Source organism: Globicephala melas, chromosome 19 (assembly GCF_963455315.2).
Source record: "Globicephala melas chromosome 19, mGloMel1.2, whole genome shotgun sequence".
NCBI classification, from domain to species: domain Eukaryota; kingdom Metazoa; phylum Chordata; class Mammalia; order Artiodactyla; family Delphinidae; genus Globicephala; species Globicephala melas.
In genome coordinates this window covers 52,467,725-52,489,222 of record NC_083332.1, presented here as the reverse complement: position 1 = coordinate 52,489,222, position 21,498 = coordinate 52,467,725, and the positions used below count along the sequence as shown (strand labels likewise).

At 44.1% G+C, this 21,498-nt stretch overlaps 1 protein-coding gene across 1 annotated transcript; it reads right to left on the bottom strand.

The window, feature by feature from the left end:
- Positions 1 to 486: 486 nt before the first annotated feature.
- On the bottom strand, positions 487 to 21,291 carry LOC115857026 (large ribosomal subunit protein uL18-like; the record flags this gene model as incomplete). Its single annotated transcript, XM_060288305.1, is given in 4 exon segments — positions 487 to 644; positions 855 to 897; positions 20,294 to 21,060; positions 21,063 to 21,291. Coding segments are annotated over 4 exon segments (1,197 nt in total), but the record flags the coding sequence as incomplete, so codon positions are not given.
- Positions 21,292 to 21,498: the final 207 nt, after the last annotated feature.

The following is a 21,498-nucleotide window of genomic DNA, read 5'->3' as shown; positions in this document are numbered from 1 at the left end:
AACTCATGACTGGGGCGCTAACTAGTCAGGGGACATACGGTTATACTAAAGGAATAGTGTCTGAATCTGTTTGTATTTTTATTTCCTATTATATTCTTTAGTAAGTATGGTAATACAGACAACAACCAAAAGTGAATTATAGCTAGGTTAGGTAACTGTCTGGTTAGTTGCTGTGGGCTAGAACTAAAGATCCAGAAAGTATGTTAAAAATTCTCAAACCCCACAGTCATAAAGCACTACTTTGTTCTTCCAAGTGTGTCTTTACATATATTATTCTCATGATCACAAAGGCTCAGTGAGGAAGGGGTCTAAGGATACCACTCCTCTGTGTTTTAAAGGCAAAGGAACAGGAGCCTTGGTATGTTAAGTGGTTACTCAAGATTCATAGCTGGTTCGTAGAAAAGACTGGCCCAGTTTCCTCATCTTCACTGTGTGCTTTGTCGTTGAGTGACGCTGGCTGTCCCCCCAACAATGCTGTTTTCAGTGTCATCCCTTGTTGTAGTCTTTGCCGTCATCACCTGTGGCCCTTTGGGTAGCGTTGGACGTTACAGTTCCGAGTCGTGCGTTACACGTTAGGTCATCTTTGCTTTCAGATGCAGAAACATCTTCATAGGGGTCACACACCAGATCTTCATGGAGGCAGCCTGGTTCAGTGAAAAGTACATGGGGCTTGGGGATAGAGAGACCTGGGTTGACCTCTCTATCCTGATGTTCTCTATTTGTATAATTTTATGCAAGTTTCTTATCGCCACTGAGGCTTCGTTTCCGCATCCTTCAACCAAATTCCCCTGAGGAATGAAATCACATATGCACAATTCCTGGCCTGGAATAATCACCAACAAATGATGACTCACCTTTTCTTCCTCCCTTCCTACGCATTCCTAGCTGGGCTTCACCCTACAAGAAAAGTAATCATCAAGAGAAGGAGGAATGGGGCCAACAGGGAACCGACAGGAACCTGCTTATGCCTTCTCCTCGGGCTCCTTGAGACATCTTTGCAGTTTACTATGGTTAATTTTCTGCCAGTGTTGATAATTTTGAGGAGTTTTTTAAACCCAAGAATAGCTTTCTAATTCTCAAAGGAGAGGCTGAGGTGGAAAATGAGACAACTAGTTTATTTTCAGTTCTCCATCGAAACAGAGGCCTCTGTTCCTTCTTGCTTTGTCTGAGGAAAGGTTTTGCTCTTCTGTTCACATAAAGATCAGAATTTAACCATTGATTTCTCTCCAGGGAAGACGTAGCAGAATTTCTAGAGGGTCTGGCTTGTAAGCATTCATTGTCTCATGAGGTGGAGGGAGCTCTAGAGGTTATGTGGCACAATCCTTTTACTTTACAGATGAAGAAACTGCACTTTGAGAAGGGGAAATGTCTTGTCCAAGTTCATCCAGGGAGAAACTCGTGTAACCTTCTGGTTCCCTTGAAACTTCTCCTGTAGACTAACTTACTCATTATGATGCAATACTGGGAATAAAAATCCCAGGGGTGACTCTTTACATCATTCAATAAGCCTTTTTAGCAACTTTATCAAAAAGGGAACTTATCCATAAAAAAACTATTTGGAATAAGTTTAGAGGCAGGAGTTTTACTTCCTTCAAAGAGTGCTTCCTATACACAGTTAATTTGCTTAACAAACCTTTTCTTTCTACGGGAAGGTCCGTGGATGCACTTCCAGAGGACTACGAACCCCTGAAATTAACTACACAACTTTCTGTGTGTTTCCTGCTAAGAGGGTCAGGTAGATTCTACAGCGCCCAGATTCAGCCAAACGTAACCTTCCTTCAAAGTCTGTACTACAGGGCAACAAAGGAATAATCTCTTGAGTATCTTTGGTTTTCAATTAGAGAAACTTCTAGATGTTTTTTATTAGCTAAGCTTAAAATTGTGTGTGGTCATCAGTGGAAACTGGGAAACATGCAGTGGAAACTCCAATAACTCATCTCCTCTCCTGAAGTTTGGTTGGGCAGCAGAGAAGAATCTAGTAGAACCTTCTGACCTTCCCCCTCCCCCACTCACTTTCATCCAGGCACCTTGTCCCTAATGGTCAGCAACATATCACTTCCAAGCCCGGCTGCATGACATTACTTCCCCTCTTACTCAGCATTCTCTTTCCATCCTTCTTTAGGAAGTTTTTCAACGGTAATTTTATATCACAAGTGATTTACTTACATGATGACTTAAAAAATCTTACACTTGAATAATATGTGACTTCAGTGTGTGTGTGTGTGTGTGTGTGTGTGTGTGTGTGTGTGTGTGTATGCGTTTGTCTTATGGACCTCTCTGATGTTCAGACTTGTTCCTGTCTCCTTCACCAGGAAAATCTTTCTCCAACTTGCCCTGCGCTTTTCAACATGAGAACCAAGGCAACATGATATACTTTGGGAATAGTTAATCCACAATACTTTGGATACCTCATATTTCTATCAGTGGTGATTGGACCTGTGAAAAATAAAGATGGGCCAGACATTTTTTTAGGCTGCCACAGGGATTACGATTCACTTCCTGGCTCCCATCGTTTGCCAGACACCCACTATGTTCAACATGCTAGGAATACGAGAAAAAACTCCACAAGACGTGCCTTTAACCCAGCGACCACGTTCTATGTATACGCGTTGCAAAACAGCCAATTTGGATAGTTTAGGTTTCTCAAGTCTGAAAAGTAATTGACATTTCTTATTTGAAGGTTTTAAAGTGTGAGGAACAGGGCAGCCTGTCTGCTGGTTCTGATGAAAAACCCTTATAAGCTGGAGGTACTGACGAGGAACCTTCCTCCTCAGGAAGCCTTGGCCTCTGAGTGTCTGCCAAGCTCCGCAGAGATCGGGTCTCGTAAACCCTTGCTGCGTCACCCCAGCTCCCCAAACTGGCACGCCCATTTTCCTTCCCCAGCAACAGCCTGCCAGGAGCACTGCCTCTCTTTGCTGAGCTAGGCGTCTGTTTTCACGCAGGCTTCTGGGAAGGGGCTGGTGACTTGTCACAGGTCCTGTATAAAGTCCAGCAGTCGTGTTCATCTTTCTTCATTAGGTCTCTTGGCCAAAAGGCCTGGTAACCATGGATCAACTTTACCAGGAGAGCATTTCTATTTGCCAAAGTGTGGAAAGTCAACTTCATAGCAGCAGCCTTCACAAAGGAATGGAGCTCTTTATAACCCGTTAAGCCACTGGAGAGAGATTTTAGGGGGTCGATGTGAGAAGTAGGATGTAGGAGGAAGTTGAAACATGCAAGCTCCCTGACCCAGAACAAGAGCTCTAAACACCCCAGCCAGACACATCCCTTCATTGTCTGGCCCCTGCCTACCTCCCGTCTCACCCCTGCCTTCTCCCCTCGTTGCTCTGCAAAGTTCATCCATTCTTAACTACAGCTATCCCTGGGGGATTCATTCCAGGACCACCCAACCCCATGAATACCAAAATCCACAGATGCTTAAGTCCCTTGTATAAAATGGCGTAATATTTTCGTATAACCTTCTGTATATTATAAATCATCTCTAGGTGACTTGTGATACCTAATAAATGTAAATGCTATGTAAATAGTTGTAAATACAATGTAAGTAGTTGATGACACATGGCAAATTCAAGTTTTGCTTTTTTGGAACTTTCTGGAATTTTTCCCCAAACCTTCTTGATCCGCAGTTGGTTGAATCTGCAGATGTGGAACTATAGATAGGAGGGCCAACTGTGTGCCCATCACGTTTGCTCTCAGTGCTAGGACTTTGCACGTGTGTTAGCTTTATCTGGACTGTTTCTCTCCTAACTCGTGATTCTCTTTGTATGTTTTCTGTTAGCAGGCCTTCTAGAACCTTTCAGGTGAGATAAATATGCCTCCTCTGTGCTCTCATAACCCTTTGTTCTTCCCCTTATGTAAAATGTATTCCTCCCACCTAAGGTAGTTGCTTATTTTCCCTTGTAAACTCAGCGGAAGAGCCTGTTCTCAGTACAGAATTCAGGACGTGCCTCTTGGGTATATATGGAAGTATGATAAGATACTAGCAAATATCTTGGGATGTAGAGTCAGAATTTGAACCCTTTTTTCTAGCTGTGTGATCTTGGGTAAGTTACTTAAAGAAGTCTCTAAAACTGCTTCCTTGTTTTTATTTTTTTATTTTTTTTAACATCTTTATTGGGGTATAATTGCTTTACAATGGTGTGTTAGTTTCTGCTTTATAACAAAGTGAATCAGTTATACATATACATATGTTCCCATATGTCTTCCCTCTTGCGTCTCCCTCCCTCCCACCCTCCCTATGCTTCCTTGTTTTTAAAATGGTGATGGCAACCACGATCCTTGTAGGACTGTGGTAAAGATTAAAAGGAAACTTTAGGACGCGATGGGTATGTTAACGGTGTAGACTGTGGTGGTGGTTTCACGGGTGTATATTTATCTCCAAACTCATCAAGTTGTACGCATTAAATATGTACAGCTTTTTGTATGTCAATCCTACCTCCATAAAGCGGTTTTAAAAAGATTAAAAGGAGATAATGGGCATAATATAATGGATAGATATTATTCATAAATATTCAAGGTCAATTTGTATGGAAGGGGCAGCAGCAATTTTAAAGTGTGTACCTCACCTTCTACAGGGGTAAAGGAAACAAGATCCTCAGATGTGGGCATTGTGAAAGCTCATCATAAGTCTTAAAAAATAAGTTCTTATTTTTCTAAGTATGTACTGAGCATCTTCTGAGGACCCACATACAATGTGCTTTGCATGCATTATCTTGGCACAATTACCTTGCAAGACAGGAGTTAATATCTCCATTCCATACATGAGAAAGAGTTTCAAGGAGAGTGTGTAACTTTCCCAAAGCCATGAAAATTGTAGACTAAGAATTTGGACCCGTGTTCGTCTAGTTTACTGTTTCACAACTGGGTGATACTTACCAGCCCCGTCTCGAGGGACCTGTGGCAATATCTGCAGGCAGTTTTCATTATCACAAGCTGGGGGAGGAGGTGCTTCTAGTATGTGGGTGAAGGCCAGGGATGCTGCTAAACGTCCTGCAGCGTGTATGACAGCCGCCCTCCCACAAAGAATTATCCAGCCTCTAAAGAAGACGTGGCACATATACACAATGGAACGTTACTCAGCCATAAGAAGAAACGACATTGAGTCATCTGTAGTGAGGTGGATGGACCTAGGGTCTCTCATACAGAGTGAAGTAAGTCAGAAAGAGAAAGACAAATACCGTATGCTAACACATATATATGGAATGTAAGAAAAAAAGGTTCTGAAGAACCTAAGGGCAGGATGGGAATAAAGACGCAGACGTAGAGAATGGAATTGAGGACACGGGGAGGGGGAAGGGTAAGCTGGGACGAAGTGAGAGAGTGGCATGGACATATACACACTACCAAACGTAAAATAGATAGCTAGAGGGAAGCAGCCGCATAGCACAGGGAGATCAGCTCGGTGCTTTGTGACCGCCTAGAGGCGTGGGATAGGCAGGGTGGGAGGGAGGGAGATGCAAGAGGGAGGAGATATGGGAGGAGATTGGAGATATGGAGGAGATATGGGAGGAGATGGAGATATGGAGGAGATTCACTTTGTAATAAAGCAGAAAGTAACACACCATTGTAAAGCAACTATACTCCAATAAAGATGTTAAAAAAAAAAAAAAAAAACAGAATTATCCAGCCCCAAGTTTCAATAGTGCTGAGGTTGAGAAACTCTGGTCTGGTTTCACCACATTAAGGTTTTCCTTCTTTCACCCCAGAGATAAAACGTTATTTCATTAGTATGGTTTTGATCGTATGGTGTCATATAAGAGGGCAACGCCATTTCAGAAAGTTCTCTGTGCCAATAAACTCAAATAACTCTGTGTCTTCTATAAAGGGATGGGATAAAAATGGCCATGTAGACATTTCCACACTGAACAACCCAGTTAGAACTTTGGCCTGCTTATGGTTGGAAAACTCCACACCCAGGAATCTTGGATATGGGAGGGATGTGGAGTGCTGGAAGCAGAAGGAATGCGGACAGAGGTTAGTTCCACCCCCTGCTCTACTTAGTGGCTCATTGTCCTTGGGACATCTCACAGGATTCGTTTTCTACATCTGCAAAGTGGGGATATTAATTCCTGACTCAAAGAGTTGACGGGAGGATGATGGGACTTAACGCAGTAGAGTGTTCAGCAAAGAATACAGCAGGCGTATCGTAGGTGTTCCATGGTACCCCCAAATGAATATCCTCTCTGAATATGGTTCTTTGCCCATCCTCTGTGTGTAAGTGGCAGAAACTCACCTCATACCCAATGTTGACTTTGAAGACTGCGCTTTTCTCCCTCTCCTTGCAACCTTCCCAGCCCTCACCTTTGCCTGATAGGATTGGTACCTCAGGAGTTGATGAGGTACCAAAACCCCCCAAGAGAACGGTGACAAATGATGCCCCACTTGGGCAATGTTCTCTCACATTCTTTTTCCCACTTACCCCTCATACCCTCTTCTCACCAGCTGCTGAGTGGAAACTTCTCTGGTCACAGTGGGTGGGCAGAGTGGGGCACCTATAGTGAGAAAGGATGCTGAGGACATTTGGTCTCTCTGGTCATCTTCACACTACACCTGGTGGATCTCCTCATCTGTCTTCACATATTGGGTATTCAACTGAGCAAAATGCCACTTAACCTACACCTCCGACATGACAGAATCTTTGGTAAGCACTGTGTAGGCCTTATCCTATTTTATCATGGCGCCCAACAAGATATTCAATAAATGTTTGTTAAATGAATAATGTATACAATAATCTTATGAAGTCAGAACCACACATCCATATTATACAGCATCTCAGAGAGGCTAAGTAACATGCTTAGGGTCACAGAGGAGCTATGGGGAAGGGCCAGCAGTAGGACCCCAGTTGTCTGACTCCAAAGCCCACATTCTTCAATAGGACAAAGTATCTACGCTTAATGTGTAAGCGATGGCACGCTCTAACCAGTGCCTATTGGTGGTTGGAGTCATCCCAGTGCTGGCTGTAAGGACATCCCACTCTCTCTGACTTATGAACCCATCTCCTTCATACGTTCACTTATTTAATAGGTATTAATTGAATTTCTACTACATCCCAGGTACTGTAAGAAAAGCACAGTAAAACCTCTGCCCACATATAGATTACACACCAGTGAGGTAGGAGGTGATGGTCCTTAAAGACAGAAACAAATTATAATAAAGAAATGCTGACCAAAGAGACAAATAAGCTACCCAGGTAGAGAATGAAGGAGGTCTGCAGGAAATCTTCACAGAGTAGAGGGTATTTAAACAGAGACTCTAAAGAAAAAGGGGCCAGACACACACAGAGGAAAGTGCCCTGTGAAGACACAGACACACAAAGAGAAGAGAACCACGTATGATGGATCAGAGACTGGAGATATGCAGCTGCAAGCCAAGGAGTGCCAGCCACCACCCGAAGCTAAAAGAGAGAGCATCGTTCCGCCAGCACCTTAATTTTGGACTTCTGGCTCCGGAGCTGTGAGAGAAGACATTTCTGTTGCTTTAACACTGAGTTGGTTGTAGTTTGCTAGGTGTTGGGGCAACCCTCAGGTAAATACAGTAACTCATTATTTGCAGTGATTCTCACAACTGATCGCGATCTATGAAAGCCAAGGACTCCTACTGGTGCATTGACCATCTCTGAGCTTGGAGGGGGCTTCTTCTGAATCCCTGAGCTGGTGACAGGCACAAGAGGGATCCCATATTCTCTTCCATAGTGTTTATACACATTCCACTCTTCCAGAAGGACTCCAGAGTGCTTCTTCCCCAAAGGTGACTTTGCCAGACATCTTGAAGATTGGCCATCCCTCTGTCCTAGTAGCCACGTAAGCAGCCGGCAGACCCGCCTTTGCAGCCTGGCCTCAGTGCTGACTATAGCGTGAGCTGAGGGGCTGGGTTATATCTCTCGGCCCAGCAAAAGGCATTCTCAGTGCCCTTATTGGCCTCACATCTTCTTTCCCTCCAAAAGGGTCATAAGAGGGGGAAAATTGGGGTTCTGCAGACTGCATCCTCTCTGTGGGGTGGTTTGGATTACCCTAACGTGGACCTCAGATAATTAAGGAAAAAAATAAAGTTTCACTTGCCCCAGAGTGCTTCTTTCCTTGAACAAGTGTTCCTCGTTAACTAAATAAGTTTTTTTTTTTCCCCATCCTGAATGGCAACTGCGTCTTCTTATTAGCGCACAGTTGCTCGTCTAAAGAATTGTTTTAAAGAATTGAAAGGGAATATGTTTCAAGAAGAGTGATGAATTCACTGCTGGCAGGAAAAGAGAGTCTTCTAGGATGCTAATTGCAGGCATGGATTCAGACAGACTTGGGCACTAGCTGTGTGATCTTGAATGAGTTACTTACCTTTCTGAGAGCAATAATTCCTAATTCATAGAGTTCTTTTGAAGATTCAATTAAATCATGTGCATAAGACTCTCAGAAGTGTCTGCCATTCTCAAGCATTTGGTCAAGTACCCCATTATAGATATATGGCAGCCTAGGGAATCATGGTGTTCACTCAGGAACTGGGACCTGCTGGGGCCTAATTAGCATTCGAGATATTTCCCAGGTTGCACTGCCCAAGGATGCACGAGGTACCAGAATGCCTACTGGTGTGCCACGTGGGAGCATCTGAACTCTGTTTGGGCACCATGAGACACGTAGGATTCGTCTGGATTTCTCTGTCCATTCCCTGCTGCTCTATGAAGCCTCCAGTGTTGTGGAGTCTGAGATATTACCCTACTTGGCCAGGTAACAAGTTAGTCTGTCAAGGTTTCATGGATGTTGGCAGAAAACGTGAAACTCCTGGGTCAGCGACAAAGGACTTTGTGATTCCTGGCATAGCAACCAGCATGAGCTTCGTGTTTGTGTCATCTCCCCCTGCCCTGGCGCTCGCGGGGCAAGGCAAAGGGAGCCATGTGACACATACACAAGTTGTAGGGTACGTCACAGAAGAGGAAGCTGATTTTTCCTGCTAGATAGTAAGCAGACTGCCCGTTGCTCCCAAGGGAGATATTATCTCTATCTTCCAAATCTGTGTGCTGGGCATCCTTTAGAAGATGGTACATAACAAAGTCGGTCAGTGCCCCTGCTGACAAGAGGTGCAGGGATGTGTAAGACTCAGGGAAAATCATCTCCCAACAGCACTGCCTATTCCTGTTCTGTGTTAAAATGATAAAGCACAAGTAGTCGTTTAGAAACTGTCCCCATGCCACTCTGGTCTCCTCCCTTTTTCTCAGCCCCCTTCCTGCTTTTAATTCGGAGACAAGAGTGTAATGGAAAAAACACACTCCTTGGAACTTAGTGCAGCTGGGGTTACTGGTATTCACACTTTGATCTGCTTCTCTTTCATTATGGAAACTTGGGCAAGTGACTTCTTATCCCCAAGCCTCAATCTTTTCATCTGTGAAATGGGGATAAGAATGCCTACCTCACAGGGTGTAGATGTCTGGCACCTAATAGGTGCTTAAAGAATACTGCCGCTATTTACCACCTACACTGGCATGGAATTGCATTCTTGCCATGGGTCAGTCAAGAGAGGAGTAGACCCTGTCTCCACAAAGAGGACTCCAGAGTGGAGGCTGGTCTGAGGCTGTGTGAGATATTTTGAACAGAGTTGCACAAACAGAAGCTGCCTTTCCCCACGCTTCCCTTTCGGCTCGCTAAGGAAGAAAGCTCACATGTCATCTTGGTGAGAGGTTCGTAGCTGGCCAGCCTCTCCTCATCCTGAGGTAGAGCACTTTCTTGTATTTTTACGTGGAGCCCATATCCTCTGACCTGTGTATTCCTTTCCGTTTTCCACTTTGCCTCTATTAAGCTAATGCAAAACACCCTCCATCCTCCCACCCTGCTCCTCCCTGGCTTACTTTCTCATCATCTCCGCCTCCCCAGGGTCTGCCCCTCAGATTTTCCCCCTTCACTGCCACCTTTACTGTGCGGGCAAGTTACAACTCACTGTCAGCACCTCTCCCACCTTCCTTCCCAGAGATGCTTTGTCTTTCTTCACTCCAAATGGGCCTTGGCCAGCCTTTGGAGGGCCGGACAGGATGGGAGGGAGGGAATCAGACATACTCCTCCATGCCTGGCTCTCAGAAAGTAGGTAGCTGAATTCCTCCGCTGGCCTCGCTTCTGTTTTACCAATTTCTGTTGGTTTTGATTTCTCAGGCAGGGCAGACAGAATAGAGCCTCTGCTCCTTGAGGGGTCCAGAGTCAGGAAGAGTTAGAGCGCTGCTGATGACCGGGGCTCTGATTCTACCCACGTCTTTAGGAGGAGTGGACCCGTCCCATGAGGAGCGCGTCTGTTTCCTCAGAATCCGTATTACCGTCTGGCTGGTGACTGCACAAGGAGAGAATGTCACAGCTTCTCATACTGAAATCTCCTTTCTGATGTTTAGCTGGTCGGTAGCGTCAGATCCCTTTTTATGATGACTTCTGAGTACAGGTAGTCGTGGAGAAGGAAGTGTCGGTTCATTCAAACAAAACTAATCACCAGTTTATCTATCTATCCATCTATCAATTTATACACCTATCTACCTATTTATCTACCTGCCCATCCCTCCCTCCCTGCCTCCTTCCCTCCAACCAGCATATCTATCTATCTATCTCTCATCTATCTCTCATCTATCTGTCTACCATCTGTCTACATGTCTGTATGTCTATCTATCTATCTCTCTGACAGTCTATTTGAGATGACCTAAATATAACTGTGGCATTGAGGATGAATGTCTGTATATTCTGTTCTTTCTTTTTTTTCTGATGAGGAGAATCTGTATGGTTCAAAGTTTTATAGACATTAATTAGTTTCCAGCTTCTAGAAAATCCTGGCATTCGTGGCATTTGCTCTTTTGCCACACCTGGAATGTCTGTTCTGTGGGTTTCAGATCAACACTGGCAAATATTCATTGGCCATTCAGGGTTTTGGTATTAGAATATTAGGAGTCTCATTCAGAACCTTCTGTTAACTGGAAGCTTTTCTTTTCCACTTGAAGAAAGTTTAATTTTTTGTTTAAGGAAAAAATACAAAGCAGCTCTGAGGTCAGGGTATTTGTCCATTCTTCTGTCAATGAAAGCAGGGAATGGGGTGATGGATGCCACGTCGCTACGTGTTCTCACAAGAAGAGGCAAAGCCAAGACATGCTAGGGGGTGCATGACAACAAGTGGGAAGAGCCACTGCAAAAGGGGGTACAGGAAAAGCAAAGGGCATGCCGGCAGTCCTGAGGGGGCCATGACTTTATCAGAACAGTGCTAGGGAGTGAGAGCTGTGTCACGGGGCAGGGTAGAAGGCTCGTCTTCTGAGCAGTGTCAGATTTCATGTATTGAACTAAAGCCTCCTGCAATCCACTTCTCAGTGGCTCTGGAGTGGCCTGAGAGCCTAGGGTGAGCTCAAGTGGCCTCAGTTACACAAAGAGAAGGGGTGTGAGGGTTGGAGGTGTCTATAGGGATCTACCCTCAGATGCTGCAAAATTGAGAAAGAATTATTTACCTGTGCTCATTGTTCTTTTTGGAATAATATAAGGAGATTTTAAGCCACAAGTGTAGAAACAGAATGTTGACTTATTGAAACACTTGGTTACTTACAAACTTCCATATGAGATGTCGAGGGGTATTTGTTTACGTTAGGCGTGTTATCTAATCCTGTACGATAGCTAGGCACAGCAGCACTTGCCGAAGGAATGAAGAACAGGACCAGACTGTAGGTGAAGGTCTCAGTTATTGATCTGCTCTCCTCTTCGGTCCAACAAAGCTGAGTCGTCTGGGTCATCTTCTAACAGGGGATGAGGTGATCCCTCTAGTCATCCAGGGTCCTTGGTTTGATGTCCCTCCCATTGTCTGTCCTTCCTCCCACCCCTTTTTATTGAAATCTCTCCTCAAGAAGGACACAATTATTAGTCCCCATCTTAGTATGGTTGTAAGTTACGGATTCTGCAGCCTCAGGTGCACTGACTCATTTATAATTGGGAACAAAAGACTTTATCCCCAAGGATTGGATGTCAGGAGACAGAATGGGATAGAAAAACTGAGGATGACCTCTGAGCAACAGTCAGCTAGGAACTGAGGCCTCTTCCTGGTTCCCCCCAAATTTATGTCTTCTCTGTCTGCCCTCAGACACTTCTTTGAGTCTCAATTTTCTCACTTACAAAGTATGTTAGTCACATCAAGGTCAGATGGTTCTAGAGAATAAAATGGCAAAAACCAAACAGATCCGTGTAGAAAACACCTGGTATAGTTCTTGGCACGTGATAAATGCTCAAAATGGTAGTTATTGTTACTGATATTTTTATGATCACAGTCAATATTAGGGACTAGGTTAAAAGGCTAGAAATAATCATGTAGTGAGCCTTTCTAAAATATATTAAATTTTATTTTAAAGCTTTGTAAAAGACAAGTTTTCACTACACTGAAATACATTGGAGATTTCATTTAAAATATGGTTCATCGTAATGTAAGTTTGTGCTTTAAAGATTACAGAGAAACTTGGCCATAAAGCAGTTCCTTTAAGAGCACTGATAACTGAGTGAAACATCATCAGCCTGGGTGTTCGAACACAGGGAAGCAATCCTAACCAGACAGAGAAGTTCACACTATGGGAACCCGCCTTCTGAATACCAGGATGCTATTTTCCTCCTTGACTTTCATGTTGGAATTTAAGTTCTTTTGAAGACAGATGTATCCAATTCAGACTGGGGTTCAAAGACCATAACATACGAAATACTCTGAGTCAGGGGCGTTCAGGTTTCTAATTTCTGGGTGGACATGTTGGAACTTCTCACCAACTAGAGGATGGCCGAGTACTGCAAACATTCCAGCTGAGATTCAGGCAGCCAGGAGTTCAGCTGGTGTTTACATGAGCCGAAAGGAAGAGTCAAGGTGAGTGGGGAATAACTTGAGTGCTAGGGAAGGGCTTCTCTGCTCTTTTATGTGCTCTTCCCAAGTGTTTACTGACCACTGCTGGGTGGTCACCTTGCCCTGTACTCACAGAGGAGACAGCAAGGAAGACTCACAGTCTGCCACCAAGGCACTCGCAGTTTAATAAAAGACTCATGTTCACAATGATAATACTCGCTGCACATGCTACTCAAGTTAAGTACAAAGGGTTACAGAAGCACAGTGTGTGTAGCTGCTTAAGTTTTTAGGGATTCAGAGAAGGCTTCTAAAAAGGGGAGTTGTATGGACTGAATATTTGTGTCCCCTCCAGGTACATATGTTGAAGCTCTACCCCCACCCCCAGTGAGATGATATTTGGAGATGAGGACTTTGGGAGGTAATTAGATTTAGATAAGGTCATGAGGATGGGACCCTCATGATGAGATTAGTGCCCTTCTAAGAAGAGGAAGAGACACCAGAATTTCCTCTCTCTGCCATATGAAATACAGCAAGAAGACTGGCTATCTGCAAGCCAGGAAAAGGACCCTCACCAAGAATCAAATCTGCTGGCACCTTGAGCTTGGACCTCCCAGCCTCCAGAACCATGAGGAATAAATTTGTGTTGGTTAGGCCACCCAGTCTATGGTATTTTTCTATAGCAGCCTGAGCAGACCAAGACAGGGTAGCATTAGATTTAACTCTTTTAAGGATGCATACAAGCTCAACAAGAAAGAAGGAATGTTTTTAGCAGAGAGAACAACGCATGGAAGGGAGTATGGACAAGCACAGCACGGACAACACATCTGACTTTTTTCCTCATTGTGACTGGACTATATAGTGAGAAAAAAGAGGGATGAAGTAGTACCAGTTGTGAAGGGTTTTTGTGCCAAGCTGAGGAGTTTGACTTCAACTTATGGGCAGATTAGTGGATTTCATCCAACCATGTCACACCCCTAGTTTACTACTTCTGCACCCTGCGCTTATCTCTCTCATAGTACTTGCAATAGGGTGTGCTGAGGACTAGTTATTTATTTGTCTCTTCCACTAAATAGAGAATTCCTCAAGGTTACAGATTGTGGGGTTTTTTTCCTATTGTGGGGCAGGGTTCCAGACAATGCCTAACATGTAGTAGGAGCTCAATAAATAAGTATCCAACAGGTAAACACATTAGGACTTCAAGGAAAGATGACATCTCAACAGGGGCCTGGGTAGAGTTGAGAGGAGAGCTTTCTAGGCAGTGAGAAGAGCAGGCATGGTGGCCATACAGCTTGTAGTCATGGTGTGTTTGAAGAAGACAGAGAAGACTTACGGTCTCTCCCCATGGTCTATGGGGAGGCTGGAGAGTGGTTTAGAGATATAGGACTTGAATGCCTGTTTGGAAATGCATTGACCTCGAATTCTTCCTCTGCTTCATATGAGTCCCTAACAGCAGACAGTGATAGTGGCAGGTAGCCTCGTAGAGGACCCCCAGTACTCCCCACCTCCTGGTACTCACTCCCACTGAGTGTGGGCAGGACCTATGACTTTCTTCCAACCCACACAATATGGCAAAGGTAGTGGTATGTCACTTCCAAGGTCAGGTTATAAAAGATTGCGATATCTATCTCACATTGTCTTTCTCTGACCTGCGTCCTTGCTTTCATGCCGCGAGCTGCCATGTTGTGAGTTGACCTAGTGGTGAGGCCACATGGCAAGGTCTTGAGGATGACCTCTTGCCAACAGCCAGATAGGAGCTAAGGCCATCAATCCACAATCCTCCTGAACGAAATTCTGTCAACAACCACATGAACTTGGAAGCCAGTCCTTCTCTGGTTGAACTTTCAGATGAGATTCCAGCCCTGGCTCGTGCCTTGACTGCAGCCTTATAAGTGTGAAGCAGAGGGCCCAGCTAAGCTGTGCCTGGATTCTTGATCTATACACACGGTGACATAATAAATGCATGTTGTTTTAAGTCACCTAAGTTGGTGGTAATTTGCTTTGCAGTAGTAGATGACTAACACAGTGGTGTTCCAAGGTCCACTGAGACAGAAAGGAGTGTGTGGGATGGGAGAGAAGCTTCGGGGTGGCCTAACCATTCAGCAGCTGCTTCCAGGAGCATTGAGCCTGGCAAGTTTCTGGGTGTGGCTCTGTTGTGATGTTAGCCTAGACCCACTGCAGACAGCTCTGGCTTTGTGGAACTTCGTGGAGCTTGGGAAAGAAGCTTCTCCTAGAATGAGTCAACCAATCCAAGTCTTTGCTCCAACCCTCACGATCTGTAACAGGAACATCTCGTGGGATCTTCTAGCATCACAGTGAAATGGAAGCACCTACTTATATTTCAACCGACATTAGAAAGAACAACTGCTATCAACCCAGCCTAGAGGGTTGAAGCAAGGACTTGGCAGGCCAGACAGAAGGAGAAGTTTAAGAAAAATATCATAGGGTTCATTCAGAAAATCTGTTTTCCACTGACTGATTTCTTGGGTCTGAAGGAGTCTGAAGATAAACGCTGCAAATAGCAGAGGTCTTTTCCTCTACCTGTTCTGTTCTGTCTCTGAAGTTGAAGGAATCACTCAGGACTCAACTTGCTGTATTGTACGCGTTGAACTTGAAAGAAAACCAAAAACCTAGTGAATGCAAGGTATTTCTTTTCAATTCACCCGTAATGCACTTCTGACCTCGCCCAAAGTATTGGGATTCTCTCTCCCAATCATGCTTAGTTGATGTCTTAACATTTTAATCAGGGCTTATTTAGCTTTGTAGAGTTTGAATTTTGCTCCAAGTGAAGTGTTTGGCTCTGAAGCTGTCTTTTGGGAGTACTGCAGATGCTGGAGAGCTTTTCTCCAATAACACATACGTAATTGTTTTTATCGCTTTTATATATTGGGGTTCTAGGTAAGATTACATTTGAAAAACAAAAAGACCTCCAGTAAGAAAATGAAAATCAAACATTTGAAAGTGTTGCCCAAATCACTGAGTTTGAGCACCTGCAAAAGATGCTAGCCCTCTAAGCCATGATAGGGTATACTTAATTTAATATTTAAAATTATAATTATTAATATATTTTATTGAATGCCTATCTTATACCAGGCACCTGGGTGAATTTATTTCGGGCATCAGTGTGTCCTTTATTTCATACAAACGTATTTTAGCCCCTAACAGAGAAGAAAATGGCCTCTGACTAAAAGAAACCAAGGCACCTTGAGCCCTGCTTCTGAAGGGTCTAGTGAAGGGGCAGGTGACACGGAGATCACGATGACTAACAGGCGCCAGGTGGCCAGGGGCTACCCCCGTTGACTGGAATAATTAAAAGCACCTCCCTTCACTCTTAGAAATATCCCAGTTTGGAAGATAAACTTTATGGTCCCCCCAAGCTAAGGCTAATAGGCCCAAAGTGGTGTGTGTGTGCAAAGAACTGCCTTTCGGTAAACTCACGCACATATTCTGCTTTCACTTAACGTAAACAAACGTTGATCATCAACCTTTATATATTTAATTTACATATTGATAGATTAGGTTAAAATCTAGGGGTTTTACCCTGCCGTAAATTATTGGCAATTTTCGAATTCTCTTGACAAATATATAAAATTAGTCTTGGTTTACCCAGGTCAAGGGAAAATGCTATTTAGTTGACTCACTTCTTCCAGCTCTGACAGTTTCCCAGTTGCCATGGATAACATTCATCCTTTGGAAAGCATGAGTATGTGCTCTTCTATATGGAGATGATGACTATCATGGATTTCTGGGGAGGAAATCTACCACCCACACTGTACTTTCTTTTACTTTCTACTCCTCCAGGAATAATTGTGAATCAGAGAATAGCTATATGGAAATCAGAGCTGAAATAGCCTATAAATCACACGTGTTATCGTTTCCCCAAACTGTGGTTGATTTATGATACACCCTAATGCTTCATTGCTATGGCCACACCATTCTCTTGATATGAAATCACATACGCACACCATCGGGGATCACTTAAAGACTATACAAAGGGAGAAATAAAAACAAAACAGAGTCAAAGTTGGAGATGCTGAGACACATACGGGTTGCAAACACATCCGTGGAAAATCTGGGGGAAGCTGGAAATAAATGTTCACAGCATAGAGAGCAAGGGAGACAACCGTTTGGTCAACACTGGATTATCTAAGCTGATGGAGAATGGAGAGGTTTATACAAATCTTCAAATAATCAAATGCTCGTCTCTAGGTACGAAAATGCCCCTATGACGTCATCCTCGGGCACTCTAAGCAGAGGAATCGTCAAGATTAGCTGCCAGTCAAAACTGGTAAAGGTTTCCCTTTGGCAGAAAAACATGTTGGGGGAAAGCTACGAGCATGGCCAGAGAAAGGAAGACTAGAGGAAGTGGGGCTGATTAAGAGTCCTCTTCCATCCTTTTCTAAGCTAGGCATTGGAGATCCGGGGATGAACTTGGGGAACTGCCGCATACCCACGTTCACCCAGATTAAAATTGCAGAGCTGGGATTCAGCTGCCCACATCCATCGGCATTACCCCAAGAACACACTTCCTCTGATGAGTCAGTCTTGAGGCTTGCTCTCAGTGGAATGTCCTTCATTAAAAAAAAAATCTCCAAGTCCCATGTATTCCAGAAACCTGTCTGGGATAATTTTCGAAAATACTGCAACAAAGAGAAACAGTCAGTGATGAACTCATGAAGGAAGCTAATGGGAAACCTAATTGTCCTCCTTTTGGGCTGCCATGAATCTTCTCTCCCTCCAGGGCACGTCTGGAATCAGCTAAAACCCATCAGAGCAGCTCGGAGGAATGGGCAGAGCCAGAGAGAGCGGTCTGGACTGTGCTTACCTCTGCCAGGGCAGCCCTGTCTCTTCCAGCAGCCTGTCTTTTCCAATTGTAAATGATTTTGCTGCTGATTGTTATCGGGAGATGATTCCACACTTGTGGGTCTTCTCCCTTCACATGTTCTGCCACTTAATTTGTTTCATTTTGCCTGGTTACTTGTCATCACTTTGGGAATTGAGCACAATGTCTTGGTCAGATGGACTTGAATTCAAGTCCTAGCTCTGTCTCTTGTAAGCTGTGATCTAGTTAGCTAATCTTTCTGAGTCTCAATTCTCTCACCGATAAAATGGAGAGAATAATATCTAGATTGTAATGTACTTATGAGAATTGAACAGACATAAATAATCTGGCATATTGCCTGACATATAGTAGACACGTAGTATGACTATGCGTGTGTGTGTGTGTGTGTGTGTGTATTAGTCAGGGTTCTCCAGAGAAGCAGAACCAATAGTAGGCGTATATCTTCCTTCCTTCCTTCCTTCCTTCCTTCCTTCCTTCTTTTTCTTTCATCATACATCTAATCTATCTAATTAATCTATCATCTATCAATCTAATCTATCCTCTATCTTTCTGCCTATCAAGAGATTTATTTATTTAATTAATTTATTATTATTTTTTTGCGGTACGCGGACCTCTCACTGTTGTGGCCTCTCCCATTGCGGAGCACAGGCTCCGTACACGCAGGCTCAGCGGCCACGGCTCAGGGGCCCAGCCGCTCCGCGGCACGTGGGATCCTCCCAGACCGGGGCACGAACCCGTGTCCCCTGCATCGGCAGGCGGACTCTCAACCACTGCGCCACCAGGGAAGCCCCAAGAGATTTATTTTAAGGCGATGGCTCATGCAACTGTGGAAGCTTGATAAATCAAAACCTGCAGGGTAAGCTGGCAGGCTGAAAACCCAGGAAGAGTTGCACTTCTGGTCCAAAGGCAGTCCTGCTGGCAGAATTCCTTCTTACTTGGGGGAAGTCAGCCTTTGTTCTATGAAGGTCTTCAACTTACTGGATGACGCCCACTCCCATCATGGAACGTCATCTGCTTTACTCAAAGGCCATCACTTTAAATTGTTAATCTCACCCAGTAAACACCTTCACAGAAACATCCTGAATAATGTTTGACCGAATATCTGGGCACCATAGCCCAGCCCATCACAGCATGTACCTATTTAAAATTGGGACCTGTGTGGCTCCTTGCATATGCATCAAATAATTATTTGCATCAGATAATTGTAGGCAGCCTAGACTTCCTAATAACTTTTGAGTAGTCACTGGCTTTCTGTGGAAAACAATTTCAGTAACTTTGGCCAGTCATTCCAGACCCCACATTTTGGGTCTTTCAAAATTGATTCCACTGTGGTTGTCCATGCCAAATCTTGAGTTAAGCAAAACTCCTCTCTCCAGCTGACCTGAAGCAAATCTTTTGGAGGAAAAAGAAAAAACAACCAGAAAAATGAACATGTCTAGGCAGAGATAGATGCTAGAGAGAAAGTAAATCCATTCACTCTTTCCTCAGAGACATGTGATCACTCTGGCACTCTACACTCTTCATTTTGGCTTTATTGGCATCGTGCCATGGCTTTGATGGCGAGACCACAGAGGTTTGTCAGTTCCTTGAGGTCTACAGGACTTCTCGGAGTGGACAGTGAGCTGTCTGTTCTATTACCACTCTAACCACATGAAGCATATTTTCCAATCATGGTGGTCTTTGGACCCCCTTGAAATGGGCCTTTTACATATACAAGGATGGGCTCAGTCAAAAGGACTCTTGCACCTTCAGATAAAGTCACTAACATCGCAAACCTATGGTGCGAGCCTGCGTGGATCATGGGTCTTATTTTCTATAACTTGCCTCTTGGCTTTTGAGACATTAATCTTGGCTTCCTCACTTGTCTGTCTCAGATTATGGCGTCTCTTGGTGTCACTAAATTATACAAGTCTTTGACCGCACCCTTGAGCTGCCTCCATAAAGGAATATGTTTAAGGGAATGCTGTGCTTCCCTGGCCCTCCCCTACTTATGGTTTTTCACTCTCTTCTTGATGCCAGCAACCATCTTGGAAGATCAAACTGATATGGAATGAGATAAGGCAAGCTAGATAGACAGCTCCTTAGATATTTTAGGTTGCTTTTAGGCAGTTATTCCAGATTGACCGCATTTCTATGGATTCCTTTGTGTAGGAGTTTTCCTAAAGAGACCCACCTCCCAAACGTTTTTCTGGGGTAGCCAGTGTTTCTACTTTTTCAGTTTTTTCCATCTCTGTTTTTAGCATACACATGAAGGGAAGGCTTTCTCTCTCATCTCCACATGGCCTCTCATATGTCTGGGCCATTTTCCTAAATTGCCTCTGTCTTTCCTACAGGGCTACCTAAAAAACTCTTACTCATCCCATCAAGTTTAGGTCAGATGGATGGAAGGAGCCATGAAGATCTCAGAGGTATCCCAAAGTTTTAGTGCCGGCTTTACCACCAACTTGCTGTGTGACATAGATCAATTTGCTTGCTTTCTCTGGTTTTTCTCATATGTCAAAATGAAGGTGACTTTCAGTTGATAAGCAAGTCCTTACCTGTTCAAATAATCTGCACTTTCAGGATACTGCTAGGCTCCTGTGGGGCAGGTAACTTCCAAGCAAAGATTCATCCCTTTTTTTTTTTTAACTTGTTCTTGAAGTTTATTACTGTCTTTATCTGAAAAATCTTCGTAGAAATTGTGGTTTGGTTTATTAACTCAGCAGCCCGTTCCTGAGCTCTAAGGAAGCTTGTCTTCTCCCGAGCTACCCGATACTTCTTCTGGGCAAGTGACATTTGGGGACGGTCCCACCTCTTCTTTTCAATTTCTTCCTTAGGCTTCTTCTCATACACTGGATTCTCTCGTATTGCAGCCTGAGCTTTCTCACCCATCTCCTCCATTATGTCTGGAGTTACTTTGTTCTTTATGTATTGAGAGAATTGTTTTCCGTAAACAGCTTCCTCTCCTTCGATCAGGTAACACATATAACCTGCAACGTTCTGCCCCATGATGTGCTTTCCACGGTGTACCTCAGCATTGAATTCTTTGCTTTCTGAATCATAACCAGGGAACCGTTTGGTACTGTGAGGGTTAGACAAGCCTCCATCGACAGCTCCGTTCAGGGCCCCAGAAACCTTATTCCCAGTAGTAGTCCTGGCAAGCCTTGCGTCCAAGTAACAGGTGAAGGCACCAGGTCGACCATCAATGCTTTCCACATTGTGTTCGCCTCCAGTCACCTCGACTTGGCCTTCATAAATTTTGTCCATGCCAAACCTATTAAGAAGCCTGCGTGCCAGCAGCAGGCCAGTACAAGATGCTTCAGCATAATTTGTCAGGCCAACCTTCACGCCATACTTTGGGAGTTTGCGAGCACAAGCTGCACAAGCTATCATATCTCCTTGTATACGGGCCTAAGCCATCTGACCAACGTTATCTCAGTTACACGAACTAGCATTCTGTATTTGGGTGTGTTGTACTTATTTTTATCTTGGATTACCAATCGTTTCCAAGCATAGTAGTCAGTTTCTCCCTCTGACCGTCTTCTAAATTTCACTTGGTATCTCTTGAAGTAGGCCTTATTCTCGACAACTTTAACAAACCCCGTCCTGCAGAACAGAGGCCCTAGCCGCCACTGAGCTGCAGAACCAGCACAGCTCCGGGGAGGAAAAAAATAGATGCGTCACTTTTGTATGGTCTCGGCATCCATCAGCAAGTCCAGGTCCATGCTGTTATACCAGCTGCGGCTCAGGCAAAAGTGTAGCTCTTTCAATGATGTTTATTGCCTGATTCACTGGGAAAAGAAACACTAAACTCTCAGAATTCCTTCTCTCTGGAATTCACATACCCTATGAAGGCAGCTTAGCAGTATGGTCAG